Here is a 17,716-nt window from a genome sequence, read left to right on the forward strand (position 1 = left end):
CAGGGTTTCACTGGGACAGGCTACAGTCAGAAGCTAAAAGGACCCCGGTTTGGTGTATTATGAAAGTTGGAGGCTGAATGCATGGAAGCCACATCGGTTGGCAGAAACAGAATTTCTAAGGGAAAGAATCTGCTTGATGGGCAGAGTGAAACTAGGAAGAGTTCTTTTTGCCATCTGTTCCTTTTATACTCAAAGAAAAAGACCATACATTTCCTCCCTTCCCCAAAAAGCAGGACTGCAACAAAGTAGATGACGACATATCAATATTTGGGCTAATGGGGACAACCTACCAAGGGCCTAAATTCTCCATAGCTGGTTGTGCCCAAAGGACTTCAAGCAGTAACGCAAATATCTAGAGAAGCGGCAAACAACTTCATTAAACACAAACTAAAGCAACAAAGGCAAAACGCACACATTCTGCACACAGAAGCTTGGGAAAATGGCAGAAAGCAGAAATATTAACAGAATAATTCTACTTCTACAATTTCTGTGTAATATAAGCATCTGTTAAATGTTTAGAAGATATTTAATATCTTTTGACTATTCCTGAGATAGGCTTACACTTATTGAAGAGCTCAAAAACCTCAGAATATTTACAAGTATGTGATTCAAAAGAAAACTATTATTATGCAGTTGAGACCAACTAATCTTTACATCTAGAAAAAAAAAGTTTCTTTCTGAAGAGGTTGATAAAACAGTACTATGAAAATCTTCTACTCTTTCGAATAGAACATTCTCTTTTCTTGGTAAAGAAAAACAAAAATACCTTTTGTTCATTCAGCAGGTCTGTAATGGTTTGTGACATTTCATCCAAACTCTGTGCTGCTTTTACCAGGTTATGTAGAGCACGTACATGCTGGTGAAGAGGTTCAAAGTCACAAAGTATGGGAACCCTTAAAAACAGTACAGGATTAAATTTTTTTTTCCACATTGTTAATCTAATATTCAAATATATTAAATGACTATGTGTATATTCTGACAAGACTAAGCTTCCCTCTATATAAGGTTTGTACTTTCTCCATGTCATCTATTTTACATGGAAAATCCACTAAAACCACCTGGTATTTGTGTTTTCAGTTACGAACTTGAGTGCTTTTAAGGAGCAGATAGTGATAAACACAATGATGGGGAAGTATTATGCCAGAGCCTTTCCTCTTGAGGAAAACATTTACCAGTAGTACCTAGAATTGTAACAGTAACAGAAGAGAACTGATACTGATTAGATCTGTAATTGAAGCACTTATGTTTGCAAATGACTCTATTCTTCTCTCCAGTTGGATTCTCTCCAGTCCAGCTCTTCCTTTGAAGCTGCTATTAATTCTCTAATGTTTTATTTTAATGATAGGTAACCTAAATTAAAAGGCTGATTAATGTATCATGATCACATTGCAAGTGTTGCAAGATAAGCTTTAAATTGCAAGTTTTCTAAACCTCTGGAAAAGCAACATTTAATTTTTCTTGCGAGTCCATATATCTAGAATTTTTAATTTGTTCAGGAATAGCTCCACTGAAACCATGAAGCAAGAGTTCATTTATACTAACAATATAATAAAAGCAGATTACACTTCAATGTATTTTGCATTCTTTATTCAATATGCATGGCAAGTGGCATCTAGTGTATTTTTGTAGAATTAATATTTCAGTAATTGCTCAAACATATAAATTGAGAAGACTGAATCATTTTAAGTAAACAGAAGCATAATTTTAATTATTCAGTGGTGACACAACAGGATTCTGTGCTGGGTCTCAGTTTATCTCTGGCTTGCTTTTTACATGTTAAATGAAACACCAAAGAAGTTTCTTCTGAATCTCAGTTTCTAACAAGGTGTGTGACAGCTTTACCCACTCGAGTTCCAAGTCCATCCCCATCATCAATATTTCTACCAAATATAAGCCTGAGCCCAAAAACAAGGAGGAACATGACATATTCCCACCTCTGTTGCCATCCAGTGGAAACATATGTCACTACAGTTCTGACCAACTAAGCCAGCTTGGTCAGTGATTGGTTTTCTGACAACAGCCAGGCAAAATTCTTCCCAAACCCAGCCTGAATTTCCAAGAAGATTGTAAAATTCTCAAACCCCAAAATCAGGCAATTATCAGCAATATGATACTATAGTTTGCATTTTTTTCCTGCAGAATCACTAAGGAGCAAGCCTAAGAGCACAACAAGAGAAATTAAAAGGGTATGCTGTGTCATGATCTAGGGCAAATCCAATGTCAAGCAGACTGTTAATTCCAGCAGCAATACCAGAAGGATGGCCAGGAATTCTGAATCGGAAAGAATGCCAGTACAAAACAGAGAAGAAAACAGCAGTGAATTCAGCTCCTGCACTGTGCTCCAATAACAGGTATCAGGCTGAAACTGTTGGTGAACCTGAGAGACAAGAGCAGAGCACCCTCTGTTGGATGTACCTTATCATCCTTTGTGGGATTGTGGCCTTGAGACTGAAAAATGGAACCTCAGCAAATCTCTCACTGCAGATCTCTTCTAACAGAAGGATGATGGATACATGCAGCATGTGGTTGTGGTCATACTGACAGATCTCCTCCTAGACAGAACCTTACATAGAACTTGCTACTGCCTGTTTCCTGACCATTATCTTGGTTGGTATTTCTCTGTTCACTTGCTATAGGTTTAAGACATATGAGTTTGAAAGCTTACTCTAACAGTGAACTTTTCCAGAAAGAGGCACTTACAGAATACACCTTGTAATAAAGTAAGTCTGTCAGACAAAAAGCAATAACTGAATACAGGAGATCTCTATGATCTCATGCTGGGCTAAAGAAATTTATTTTATTTCCTCCAGAATACCACATAAACAACGGGCAAATGAAAAAAAAATTAATTCTGATCTTACAAAATATACATGAAGTTATGAGTTTATTTCAGTTTAAAACTGACAGGAGTTTTTTGGGTTTTAGCTATGACACAGCTTGGAGGAACGTCTGACATCCTTTAGACCTCAATACAGAATACGTGTGTTCAAATCGTCTGAGCCTGAGTACATGAATCCTAGAGGTAATATGTATTTGCATTAAGTCATTGAAGCCCATTGATTAAGAATGGTGTTAAATAAAAAAAAATTCTTGACTGTTCCTTAAGAAAAATGAATTGTGGGTAGGAGCAGAACGGAAAAGGAAGCTATTTTCATAGCGCACACAGATTAAAAAAGTTATTTACCTGAGTAACGGCTGTACTTCTGAAGGACAAAATGACTGCAAAAACTGCAAGTCACTTAATGAGATATCTGGAAGCTCACTGTCAAATCTGCGAGGTTTTCGTGTCTGTATTAAGAAGAAATTAATTCACACGTTGTTAAGGCAAATAATACCAAGGTGACTAAGAAAGGATCAAAAAAGAGCTTAATTAATAACACAGAAAAGTTACCATTAAACTGACCTCTCTCTCAAAAGATTTCATACTGTTTTAAAGGAACCATGTCTAGCCCCACTCCCAATCCCCTAAAAAAAATTCATTTACATTTATAGCCATTAATTCTATCCATAGTGCCCTGGGCAGAAGTACCTCCTCCCCTATTACAAAGCTTCATAAACATTCAGGACATGTTTAAAAAGTCAAGGGATAAGAGATGGCACTGAAACTTTACCCATTGTGCTACTAAACATGCAGTCAAGTATTAATTCAGTTCAGTATTTAACACACTGAAACAAGTAGCATTCTTATTTTTCCAAATATACCTTAAAAAAAAAAAGCTGCAAAGGAGAAGCTGAAAAGGTTAAATGCAGCAAAGTGAGATGTCAACATTAGAATCAGGGAGAGCTATCTTACTTAAATTAACCAGGCTGTATGAAATCAAAGTTAACAGGCAGTGCTTGATTACAGCTATACTTTTTCATCCCTTCATATTATCAACCAATAAAGATATGAAAATGCTTTTCTACTTATCCAACAATCATAGAAAAACATGAAAAACTTTTATTTACTTTTACCACCTGATTAATTTTATGGCTCTATTACACAGAAGAGTGGATTAGATGATAAAATTATCCCTACTAGCTTATTTTTTTCTGATCTTTAATAGCAATTTTCAGTTCAATACCACAGGCTCCTTGTTAAACAGAGTATGGAGTTGACATTTCCTCTCCCACTACACTGCAATTTATGAACCAATATTAATATAGGTCACTTGAAAAAGCAAAGAACACTCGCTCGCAGCTTTTTTCCCTGACAGAGTAATGCGACAGCCATATAGCTTAAATGAATTAAACATCAGTTTTTAATTTATGGAAGTACTATTTATGAAAATGAAATAAAACCCAAGAAGATATTGAGTACATACACAAAAGGATGGAGGCCAGGATTCAAGTCCTCTAAACAAACGATTTCTTAGAAAAGACTTCCCTGGGCAAAGAAAAAATGATTATTTAAAAGAAAGAAATGCAACCTACAAACAATGCCTCAAAAGAAAACAACTAAGCTACTACAGTTTAACAGCTGAACTAAATTCGAAAGCATTACTAACTATGCCATTTCTTGACAACACAAAAATTAAGCGACCGCAGAATTTGATGCAAAACCCACCATGAAGGTACAACTTTTCACTTCATTGCAGCCTTTTTGCTTAATGCTCACCCCTACAGAAGCCTCAACTCCTTTTTCAATTTTTTGTTGTAATCTTGCTAATCTCCTTTCAAATATTTTTTTACATTTTTTGTTCAATTTTCTTATTTTAGCAGTTGACTCAGAGCATAAGTTGCACACTTTGCAGGAAAAAGAAAAAATCATCAGATTTCTTTTATCAGCAACTTAATTTTTAATTTCTTTTTTTAACCTTTTAAGCTTTTTAGATGTGGACCTCCAATCTTGATTTTTCTGAAGCAGTACACAAGAAGTAACTATTCGCAAACGTTCATAATGGTTTCAAGTGTGTTATGTAAAAGAACAGTAAAGCTCACAGAGCATGTTCAAACAAACTGCATTCAAATGTAATAACTAGAAAACTTATCTTTTACAAGGATTAAACTAATTAGAACTTTCACAGTATTTTGGGTAATCTATATGAAACAGGTCATTAATTTGATTAATAGAAAAATTACTAAAAAAATATTTTATTCATAATAGGACCATCTGGCACACTGCACGCATTTCTGATTTAAGTTAAAAAAAAAAAACAAAACAGGAACTTAAACTACAACAAAATTGAAATATTTTAACTATAAAGACACAAGTCACACTTAACCACAGTTCTGATTTTAAGGAAGAGAAAGTACTTACTGAACAGTTTTCCAAAAGATTCCCTTTTTGCCTTTTCAGCTTCATACAGGTGTTTCCCATCTTTTATTAAAGCACCTGCCCACTGCGGAAGGGAAAACGTGTTTAGTTATTAACGTATACAGTGACACAAAGGTTTGGTCTCAAAGTTTTACTTACCTCCCTGTAGTGTTTTATGAACATTTTTCTCCTCACAACCTCAACAACAGCTAGGCAGTACATCTGAGGAACAGTACTGAGAGCCTCGACAACCTTGACCCTTTCTAGGAGCTCTGTTACAAGACGAAGCAATGCTTGTAGCTTCTCTCCATCTTGGTCAGCATGAAGCATTACAAAACAACACCACCTACAAAAGTAGGTTACACTTTAGAAGGTAATAACTTAGTCATCTTTTCTGCATTTAAATTTCACTAAGATTAGCAACATGTCTGGATGAACTCAACAATGACATCATTTTACACGGGACAACAACAGGCTATCTGGAAGTACCAAGCAATTCAGAATTCAGGAGTTGCCTTGCAGTTGCCTGTTAATTTCTCACAGTAAGATATCCATACCAGTGCTCACAAAATGAACACTTACCACCACCGGAGTTAAGGTATTGTTTTTGACAGCAATGCTCTTACCATACATAACCTTAGGAGGAATGATAATGTAACTTCCTCCAGAATAATTTAACATTCAGAGCAAGAGACTACTTTTTGTTTATAAATCTTAAAAATACTTATTGAAAAGCATTAGCAAGAAATATTAAAGATAAGGACACTGTTTAGGAAGTTCACACCATCTATTCACGCACTACAAATTACATCCCCAAATTCCCTCACCTTGTAACCACACCTTCAGTTCTCTTATTGATACAATCAATACATTACTTTCAAGCATAGCCACCAATATAACTAAATCACAGGATAACTGTTAAATAGGACTTTCTCAGGATCCTTCCAGGACACTGGAAAGGTGATCAACTGGTGTGTTTGAGGGGAAACATTACAGCAACTTTGGCATGAAAGAAGGCATAAGGTGGAGGTATACCCCACAAGGAACAAAAACATAAAAATTGTTTTTCTTGACAGAAGCGAAGTAGAAGTGAAACAACAAATACAAACAAGTCAACATTAAGCAACTAGGAACATATACTAACAGAGAAACTACAAGACATTCACTGTTGACTTTCTCATAGTAATGAGTAGTAGGAAATAAAAAGAGAGCATTATATGAAGCCAACAAGTGGCCAGTTCAAAACACAATGAGAAGTACATTTTCCACACAACATATGCTGCTAGCATAAACAAAGCTTTTCTTCCAAAAATTATATTCTGTATACTCTTCCAACATATCTGACACGGCAAATTATCTAAAGCTTAATTATGGAAGTGTAGTAGTGTGGAAAAACTGTTTTCCCATTGAGCAATATAGACTACCTGCTGCATCCCATGTTATACAGTATTGATACTTACATGAAAAATTACCATTTTTACTGGCTGTGACTAGATATAATTATTTTTCATGAAGTGTAAGTACATCAAAATACTGTCATGTTTTTCTTCTTTGATGTGATCACAAGCTACTGAAGAGAGTTTCGCTTATTATGATCCATTGAAGACATCAGCATAATTGCCAGTAAAATTTTACATAAGATACTGACAGCTTCGGACGTTGAAGAGAGGAGAGGGGATTGTAGGTTCTTGGATATTGGTTTATTGGTATGAAGATCATTTAAACTTTAAGAAGTTTATCTTAAAATAATATTTTCTTTCACATTTATAAATAACTTCATATACAAACTGAAGTGATCCAGCCTTTATTTTCTCTCCCATTAAGAAAAACTCTACACATAACCAAAGATTTTCATTAGACACACGTGCTTTTAACAGTCTCAATGCAAGTGGAAGAAACATAAAGTTGAAAAGTGGTAACTTACTTCAGTCTGACTTGCAGATTATTTGCAAGCTCCTGTTTGGCAGTTGTACATTTCTGTTTGATATCTAACAGTTTTCTGTGATTAGTTAACATAATCATCAGCTGATTTGCATGACTCAAACACAAATCAGGCAGCACAGAAGGATCTTTCAAGTTCTCAGCTCTCTTCTGATTAGCCAAAAATCCCTAGAGGAAGAGACACATGTTTGTAACACAATCTTTGTGACAATCAAAAAGCACAGAAGTGATCCATCTTCTCTGTAAGAATGCAAGAATTTTAATGTATTTACTGTACCATTGAGGAGTATAACAGAATGCTACAGAGAGAACTCAAGTGTCAAAGTTGCTTTCTTTTAATAAATCTTATCTGATATTCCCCTTCCAAACAGTTACCATCACAACCCTGTAAGAACTTTACGCAACTAACCAACACCAGTGAAAAATCACAGAAGTTAATGCAGCAGTAAAGTAGCTGTTAGGATGGAGGGGATCAAATCACCATTCTAATTTCTTCAAACAACCAGTTTGTTAACTTCTGGCATATGCAAGACTTATCGTCAATTTAGAGAATATTTAGTATTACTGTGGGCTAAAAATATATTTTTTGTGTAAAGAAATTAATACACTGAACTAATTCTTCTTGAGAGCCAAGATTGCAGCTGGACATCATACACAAAGTAGTTGGGCACAGCAAAGTATTATCTGTTCAAAGGGTGGGAGGCAAAACAGGGAAGATGGACTGCCTTAGCTGATTACAGGAGGTAACATACGTACACATACACAGAAAAGACAGGGAAGACAGGGTGCTGCTGGCATAACAACTACTGTGCCAGGCCATTGTCGTCTTCATCATATTCAACAGGTGAAAGAAAACACTGCTGGAAACAGTGTGGTTCTTTAGGCAAGAAAACACCAACGCCACCAATTTTAGTTTTGATATTGTCCACATTCATATCATGTCTCTGACATGCCACTTGAACACCACAGCAGTCACTGAGTTTGTAGTTCTACAGACTTGTTTATTAAGCCTTTGTTTTCTTAATAAAGAATTCAAAACCAGACAATAGCTTTAAGTATTTCTTTCCGCGGCTGACTTTGATGAGAAGAGTAAACCATAGAGTTATACAAAACCTGAAAATGACAGTGGTTTCATTTACTGATTTGATATTGAATGTAAAGCAATCTTGTTATAAGATGCTATAAAAGACATTTGCAAAGCCTGCAATAAATATTTATATCCTAGTGAGAACAATACAGAAATCAAAGTAAGTATCAAACAAGTATATTAAGAGTAATGAAAAGGAAGATGTATACTGAAGATGGAAGAGAATACTGAAGAGTCATCTATTTACTGAATTCTCAGCAACTTCTGTACTGAATGAGTGAGGACCCTCTGGGTAACAAAAGCAGGTTGCAAACATTTTAACTGTATGTATTATCCAAGCCAAGTGAATGGAAACCAAAAAAGGTGGGAAGAACTGTTACTGAGATGAAGAGGACAGCCCCATCAAAGCAACTGGGCTTGTTTAGTCAAGGAAGATAAAAAGACACTGAGGAAACATGCTTAGGGAATTGCCAACCACAAAAACAAATGGCAGTATAGGCATGAGAGCACAGATTTGAACTAGCCAAGAATACTTTCAGATCCGAGATTAACAGATGTTTATAAACATTAGGACAATCAGATTCTATACAACTTTGGAATGGAATAGAGAAGCCAAGAAAATAATTGCTTTTAAATAGCAGCTCAGTAAGATTTTCAAATGAATCACATGGCACGTAGCCTGAAGTTACACAAAACTGGATGCAGTAAGCTAGAAAATACCTTCCAGCTTTACTCTCAGTTCCAAAAGGCTATTTATAAATTTTAGTATCTTTTGTCATTTCTGTATCTGTGGACCCATCTTTAAAATAAAATTTAAACTAAAATTACCCTAGTATACAAAGCAGACAGAAAAATCTCAGCATACTAGAAAAAGGCCAGTTAAGAACTGCAGTAAACTGAGAAAAAAGGGCAGGGGGAGAACCTCAATAAATTGTGGAGAAATCCAAGATCTAAATAATCAATTTTTCTTACAAGTCCTTGCATTTCTAGCCCTGATCAGATGACAGGATTCACGACGTGAGCATCATAGTCAAACTAAGATGGGCCCTGAAAAAACAGGTATGACAACACCTCTATGGATTTTTCCCAATGACTATTTCCAAATAGAAGAACAATAAAAAATATTTTAAAACATTTTAGACTGAAGTTCAAACAACAGGGAAGGCAGTCAGTGATGTAATAAGCAGCTGAGAAGACCCTGAATCACTATAAACCTAAGGTTTTCTTTGATGTAACAAGAAGCAGGAGGAAAATAAAAAAACAGAATATGGTAGTGACAAAATCTTTTTCCCAACCCCTTTAAGTTAAAGACAACAAGCTTAAAATCAGGAAGGCAATCTGCCAACTAGATTTTTTGACTATTTAACAGAGCTAACAGTAACACTTCTATGAACCTAATTGATGGAAGAGCATTTGGATGCAACAAAATGTTTTGAAAAGCTACACTAATAGGGAAATTAAAAAAAAACCCACACAAGAAAATGTTGAAAAGGATAAGCTATTGGGCAGAATCACACTGCTCCAAATTTTCTAGAGGCATACTCTTATTACATAATGCCACCTATTGACCACAATTCTGTATGCTTATGTTATAAATCCCAGCTTCCACAGAGAAAAATAGTTTTTCAATGTAACAAAACAGCTTTCCATATTAGATGTTAGGGGCTAGAGATCAACTACTCAGCTACATAATTCAGGATGTAATTTTTGTATATAAAAGGCTGCTTAATAGTTAATTGAAAAGGCTGACTGGAAGCAAAATAACTCTTAAGACAGGTCCAGGAACAAGCATATTAACTAAGAAATGAGTCCTTCTAAAAGCAGATGACTCTGTTCCATGGGATAAGGTTGGTTTGAATTTTAATAATGAAACTAAGGTTGGAGTAGAAAGTCAACTCAAATTCTGGATACATCATCAGCTTTTTCCAGCCTGGGGAAACTAAGCCTCCATCTTCCAATACAAATACTGCCGATGGGATTACCATTGAGGCGTTCCTCATCCTTGTTCTATAAAGTACCTCCACTTAATTTTGTTATGAAGAGAAACAGTTCACTGCTGGAAGTTTGATGTAAAGGAAAATAGTATGAGGTTTTCTTTTTTCAGATAACACCAAATATTAGTAGTTATTACATAAATTGTGAACGCCACCTTTAAAAATACACAAGCCCTCATCTATATTTTTCAATATAACTAAAGCCTTGCAATTTTCCTCTTAGATTTTTATGCAGACTATCATTTGAATTTTTTCCAAACAGTATCCAAACAACTGCTAGAACTGTTATGAAAATAATTCCTACGGCTCAAGGAATAAAAACATCTGGTAATACACTTAATCACTTGTTTAACCACAAATATTCAATTAATTGAAGCTTCAAAAAAACAACTAAAAAAACTCAAAGACACCATCACTTTCTATCTGACTGTTCTTAAAATCTCCTATATCATAAGTAAAGGATAGTCAACATATAAAAAGAAAAGGCAAAGATGAAGATTTGGAAGTTCAAATCTCTGACAAGTCTTCAGGTACAGATTCAAAAGGTACAGATTCAAAACTTACAGTGACATTTAAATAAAGTGGCAAAGTTTCCAACTGACTTTTAGGCATATCACTCAAAAGTGGGACTGGTAAACTTGAGGTAGGCTCTTCATTCAAGTAAAGAGGGAAAACATAGCTAAAACTACCACTCACAGCACTGGGTGACCAAGTACAGGGGTAGAAGAGTAGCTTTTCCATCATGCTAAATTCCTTTGGATTTAGCACTGGCCTGTGATATAAACACTGTGAGACTGAGATTTAGCACAAACTTTCTTCTACACTTACTGAAATTATCTGAAGACGGGCTCCACTTTTAAACAGTGCTGCCAGAAGTACTCATAGCACCCACCTTCATGTACCAGCCAGAGGATGGAGCAGGAAGCCTAGGTCCTACGCAACTGTCAACCCAGCTTTCCTCACAAGGGTGCTCTAACCACCCCAGGATAGGGAGGCAACATTGTTCACTTACTCCTACTAATGCTATACCAATGCCCAAGCAGAAATGAGAAACTCATGCCTCTCTTCACATCAGATAATGACCACATACAGTTTTTAATATACTTTCAGTTGCAAAGAAGGCATTAAAGGACAATCTTAGGGATAAAGTTAACTGAAGCTCTTCACAGCAACTGTATTTAATAAAAAAGCCTTGATATGGTACTGTAATGTTTTAAGAAAAAAAATAAGCTATATATCTTACATTTAAAATATTCTTTAATCAAATTTCTTATCACTTCAAATGTGCAAAGTGTGCAGGCACACTACTCCATCCCTTCACTACAAGCTTGGTGATCAACCATTATCCACATTACCTCCGCCTGGTCCTGTATTGTTGAGTGACAAGTTACCAAGGACTCAGTATTTCCCTTCAAAATTAAATTTAACCTACTTATCTCTTATTCCAGATCTCCAACTTAAAGTCCTGATTTTCTAGCTAGTTTTCAATTCTAGATCACTAGGATAACAGAAAAACCCTCCACAACTCAAACCTGAAGGTCCCCAACTTCTAACTCCTGAAGTATACACTGCAGCAGGGTCATAACTCCCCTTTTCAGCTCATAAAAATAAAACATGCCCCCTCAAGAAAAGCTAACTGCATGGAGTGGTACGTGAGCTAAATAACATTACCAAGGGAGAGGATAAAAGGACAGTGGTGCAGCTCACCAACGATCTGGCTGTATTTGTTTGACTCCGGAACCAGCCTAAGGTTAGAAGGCAACAACATATTAAGAACAAGCCAATGAATTAGTTGGTGTGACAGGAAGTGTTCAGGACATGCCACCTGGGCATGATGCCAACTTCATGCCTCATTTTCCCTTTCCATTATTGAGGTTTTTTCCATTTCTGTCTTCCATTTAATGAGAGACTGGATGAACTAGCAAAGATCAATTCACAGCATCCTGGTCTCTAACATATGAGCAACTGCAAACTACATACTGTCTTTGACAGTCTACCATTGGCAAAAAGTTGTCTGCTCTTAAACACAGCTGTAAACCAGATGGAATTTAGACAGAGTTGACAAAGATGTACAGGCAGACACTAAGATAATATTTAAGTCAGATATTTTCCTTAAGCTCAGAGTACTCATTAAAAACATCCATTTTCAAATAAGCTTTAAAATAAATATCTACAGTGTTTATAACTGTTAGACAACCTCATCAGACCCTATTTTTATTAGCAGGTTTCTACTATTGTGCAAAGTCTTACACTAAACACAGCACAACCTGTCCGTAAACAATTCACTAGGTTTAACGAGATACACCTTAAAAGGTATTTTTAACTTTTTAAAATGTTATCATTTTCTAAGTGATTCTTACTCATCCAGAAGAAACTTAATTTCTAAAATAAAAATAAACTAGATGTAGTCTATTCCAAAAACAATACCGCATACTGATGTATCTCAGAAGCCAGCAAGTTTACACTGGTGCTTTTATGAGAATGCCAATTAGCTGAATTGGAATTAAATATGTTTTTCCAAATTATAGCCAAGTGAATGTTGACCGAGTACTTTAGCTACAAAAATAAGCAGCTTGATACAGAGTTGACCAAGCTGCAATGAACTACAGCTATGCATGCTCCTAGTGCATTAAGTCTAGGATATCCTAAGTAAGACATTTTTATTTTATAGAGTAACTTTTTCTCCAATATAGATGAAACAACATAAACATAAGCCCTACATTTAAGTTCTTGGGCTGTCCACCACCCACTGCTGCATTTTCAACTAGTTTGATGTTTTAAAAATGTATTTAAATTAATGTGGTAGTTGGAGTTATGAGTTGAAAACATGGCCACAAGATGTAAAAGCTACCAATGTTTAAGTGACAAATTATTACGAATATAGCACCTTTTTGAGCCTCTCCAGTGTGATAAGTTGAAAACTCTGCTGCATTAAGGTATACAATTGTTTCATTGTAATCTTTAACAGCATACACATATCAAAAAACTACCATCTTCCAACATTACACAACACAAATGCTATTACCTGAGCAAGTTCTTTTTGTTCATTCACCAGTCTGCTGCAGCTTGCTATCATCTGGTCCAATGCGTAGAGCCTATCCTCAAGGCCTTTGATAGCCTTCATGTTCTGATTATCTAGTTTGGCGATAGTTTGTCGACATTCTGCCAGAAAGGGCTGGATGATCCTTGGATCAAGCTGGAGAGAAGGGGAAAAATAAATTAAAAAAATGTTTGTTGGCAGTTGACATATTGAAAGGTGACGTGAACTAGCTACGTGAGTTTTTATAACTTTTTATTTTGTTTTTTGTTTGATTTTTTAACCTAATACGTGCCTACATCTGTCATCTGTTTCAGAATTCTGAGTTAATGAATATGCGGATTTTGTACCACAGGATGAATTTCTTTCAAGTATTCGAACCAGACCATCACAGAAATCAGGATCCTTACAAGGAGAAGGGGCATTAGTTGAGGGTACAATGCAGGGTGTGAAGGGAAGAGGCAGTTTAAAGCTTGTGGACGCAGACTACCCTGGAAAAGAATCCATACAGCTACAATCAAAACAAGTGATGAATGTGATTTAGTGGAACATGCAGTAGGGAGGGTGATGGGAAAAAGCTGCAACACCCATTAGCCTTTTCCCACTAAATGAATGTTTTCATTGATTCCTTAGACATGCAGATCAGTTCTAAGTAACTGGAAAACAAGCTATGGAGAAATAATACATCTGTAATACTTTTTGCTCATGTTTTTCCTAATAAAACCACTATACTCCTTCACAGGCCGTTATCCAGAAAAAAGTGTTTGAAACATTTAGAGGCTACCGATGTCCACAGATATTATGGGTGGCTCTTCAAGTTTCACTACAGGAGTAGTGAAATAGATTACAGTATTTCCTTAGATCTAAAATCAACAGCTTATGTCGGACAGAGTTTAGACTAAACCTGAAATATATTAGTTAGGAACACAGTAAGAGTCATCAGGTGTTAGCAGAACATGAACAAATTTTCCCAAATTTATCCAAAGTGGTTATGGTATGCCATCTATTATATGAGAATCTAGTGAAAAGGACACTATCCTGTGAGGTATATTAGCTGTCACAAGCACTGGCTTCTTTCGTCAACATGCAGGGTTTATGCCACTTACAGAGCACACAACCCTCAAAAAAGCAGCCACTTATGACTCAATATTAACATAAATAAAAATACTACTTTCCCCTCAGTCTATAATTTCACTGTTTAAAAGCTTTCACACACAGCACTTTTTCATTCTGGAAACACCCCTCTGGGGTATAGACACAGGAATCTGAAGAGGAAAAGCATTACAAATTAAGGAGCAACTATGAAGAACAGGTCCTTCATTCTCTTCAAACAAACAAAAATCCCCACAAGTGGAAGTACTAAAACCTGGTAATTAGCCCAGAACTTTTCAGAATAAATAATTAATGCTATTTTTAATGTGACAACACACATTTAAGTTCTTTGAAAACAGCAAAGACTAATTTTTAGTATGTTATGAATGGTCTTATGAATCTTGGTCCTGCTCAAGTGAGTTGTCCATCTTCAGAAACCGTCTGTATGGTTCATATTTCCAAGAAGGAAAGGGCATGGGGAGAATGCAGGGGGGGAAAAAATTAATGCCATTTTATTCTAGCCTGCTATGTTAAAATGTCATCTCAAGGAAATATTAAAAGAACAATTGCGTTGCAAGATATTTATTTAGTATTTTCTTTTCCTTTTCAGCTACAGGCCAGTTCTACTTTCAAGCTAATTCTAAATCAATGGTAGGCAGAGATTCCATCTTTTGTCTGTGCTGCTATCAAAATAAGATTAAATTAATGCTTTCCTACGGAAAACTAGGAACTATCACATTACTTCAAAGCTTTGGGTTTTTTGGGAACCAGAATAGATCAAGATTGATCAGTCACAGTTGTTCTGGTGGTGGCCAGGATAGTCTGACTAAAGTGTTTTCCCTACCTGCCAATTCTGCTTATGTCTTCAGTTTTGCAGAAGCAATCACATTTTTCCCCTACAAAAATCAGCTTAAGTTACAAAATCATTACAACAGCTGAAACAAAGGAGTTCTGTCTATTCTTAGATAAGGCAAGGACAGAAAAGCACAGTTATAAGACAGCCTCTCTAGGACATGTTATGTATGTAAGATAAGACTACAAGCTGATCAGAAAAGGTGCAATAAGTATTTAACTGAAGCAGTTATTTTTGGATCTTTAGTATCACTAATTTATTTGGAAGCAACTCTTTAACATCTGTCTCAAACTGTTGATTTTTAAGAGACGTTATATTTGTGCCCTATTATGTACAAAGTGAGTTTATTCTCTCCCAACCTAATTACTGGGTTTTGTTACTCTTCTTTTGAACAAGTAGGAAGCATCTTGTGTTACTGGACAAACAGGACACAGGATTGTCTCAGACTTCAGCAATTAGGAAGTATTTTATGCACAAAATTGAATATTGCTAAAGAAAAAAACTTGTAAAGTCCAATCTTTCTCTTTAGTCTTTTCTGTACTAGTAAGATTTTGAGCTGTCTAAATCTCAGGCATACCTTAATATTAAGCCAACTACTCCAACTACTTTTAAGACAGAATTGAAAATCAACGTACAGAACTGACCACATCATCATGTTCCCTACAACAGATGGGGTTCAGACTGAGACAGTCTTCCAGTCCTACCTTAAGAAATACAGTGTCAAAGACAATTGAAATTGTTATTTGTTCAAGGCATATTGAGCTGCAATGGTATAAAATTATACATATGCAAACAAGGCTAGGCAATGTAAGAAATATAAGCTACAGTAAAAGCAAAGAAAGAAGGAATTCTCTAGGCAAAAGGGTTTTAGAAGGTTATAATGCTCGCTGGTTAAAATAATCATTGAAAAGTAAAGAAAGTGAGCAATGTTTTATTCAGCAGAAATACAAACTGACATGCTGGGTTCTTCTGAGCACATCTGTATCCGCTAATAAAGGATGCATATATACAGTGTGTAAATTTATCACTATTAACCACATTAATTTGTCCTATATTTTAATAAAGGCTTTGGTATTTTTAAGACAAAGAACATCAACCCTGGTCCAGGAAAATCTTTACTTTCACTGTAAACATAATTTCTATGAAAAAGGCAAAGAAAGAATAGAAATCACTTTGCTTATATGCTACAAGAAGCTATTGGCTTCCCAACAGGAATAGCTATTTAAGAAACAAGCAAGATAACAAGCATTCATTTTAAATTATACATCTTCCTAAAGGTCTAATTCTTAACGCTTCAGAACCCTTAAAATACTTCTCAACCCCCACCCCAGTCTCTGCTTTGGTATCCATTCAGAAAGTTATCTGAGAAACAATTTACAAAAAGGTGAGTCACTTCAAGAGCATCGGCATCTGGAAAATAAACAGCAACATTCAATGCGATATGATTTGACTTTTAAAAAAAATTGTTAACTTACCCTGCTCATAGAATCAAAACATTTTCTGACCAGCGATTCAACATCATTAGGTCTATCTTGAACATTTATCCAGTCTAGCAAAGACACATTGAAGGAAGGCTGATCATCATCTTTCAATTCTACTGATGTCTCACTGTCCTGGACAGTAGTGTTTTGACCAGATTCCTTATCTTTTACGTTTTCGGGATCTGCACTTTCCAAAGCTGAATGTTCAACTGACTTGCAAAATGAGGCTAACACTGATTTATTGTTCGCTTTAGATACATCAGAATAAAGCACCAATTCAGCAGATTTCCCATCCTCAGTTTCTTCACTTTCTGCCCCTCCATGCTCAGCTGAAGAGTCCAGTCTTCCTAAACACTCTCTGTAACTATGTCTCGTTAGGCACTCCAGCAGTGGTATCTTGGCCATGATAGAAACAGCAGAACCCAAGCTTTTTAAAAAGGGTGAAAAGAAAAAAACATCAGTATCTAGAAGCCAACATGACATAAAAACTTAGATACAAACCACCCATAAAGTACTACTTATTTTAGAATTGAAGTAGATTTCAAAATGAATTTGGTAATAACCCTTTCAAAATACTGTGTTCAGTATCAACGTCATGAAAAGACTGCTGAAGTAGTTAAAAGTTTTTGCTCTCTTCCACTGATGAATACGAACTCTTCTAAACTTCCCAGAAAGCTTGTGTTCATAATGCAATGAAAACAGGACAGTTTGATAAACTGACACATGCCCCCTTTTTTTTTTTTTTTTTTTTAAACACACAATTGCAACTTTTTTGTTTCCAACCTGCATGGATACCAATGCTTATTAGTAAAGATTGAGTGTCGTCTGGCCAACTACTTTTGCGGAGTTTGAATAGTTTCTATATATTTGGTAAAAGCTATGAAGTTCAGGGGGTGGGTGGGGTGGGGAGTGGGCTGTTGGGGGTTTGTTTTGTTTTAAAATAAAACATATTTATGCTTTATTTAAGTATCCAACATCCACTTACATTCTATTAG

At 35.7% G+C, this 17,716-nt stretch overlaps 1 protein-coding gene across 3 annotated transcripts in view; it reads right to left on the reverse strand.

Annotated features, from left to right (window-relative positions):
* The window catches only part of RB1CC1 (RB1 inducible coiled-coil 1), a 78,649-nt gene that overhangs the window by 30,711 nt on the left and 30,222 nt on the right, over nt 1-17,716 (reverse strand). For all 3 annotated transcript variants that reach the window (XM_075085015.1, XM_075085014.1, XM_075085016.1), the window contains 8 exons: nt 16,716-17,148; nt 13,284-13,454; nt 7,161-7,345; nt 5,396-5,582; nt 5,240-5,321; nt 4,305-4,366; nt 3,185-3,288; nt 767-893 (listed from right to left, as the gene is read on the reverse strand). In XM_075085015.1, the coding sequence (XP_074941116.1) occupies nt 767-893; nt 3,185-3,288; nt 4,305-4,366; nt 5,240-5,321; nt 5,396-5,582; nt 7,161-7,345; nt 13,284-13,454; nt 16,716-17,148 (1,351 nt within the window). The remainder of the gene's footprint in view (nt 1-766; nt 894-3,184; nt 3,289-4,304; nt 4,367-5,239; nt 5,322-5,395; nt 5,583-7,160; nt 7,346-13,283; nt 13,455-16,715; nt 17,149-17,716) is intronic.

The sequence above is a fragment of the Phalacrocorax aristotelis genome, chromosome 2 (assembly GCF_949628215.1).
Source record: "Phalacrocorax aristotelis chromosome 2, bGulAri2.1, whole genome shotgun sequence".
NCBI classification, from domain to species: Eukaryota; Metazoa; Chordata; class Aves; order Suliformes; family Phalacrocoracidae; genus Phalacrocorax; species Phalacrocorax aristotelis.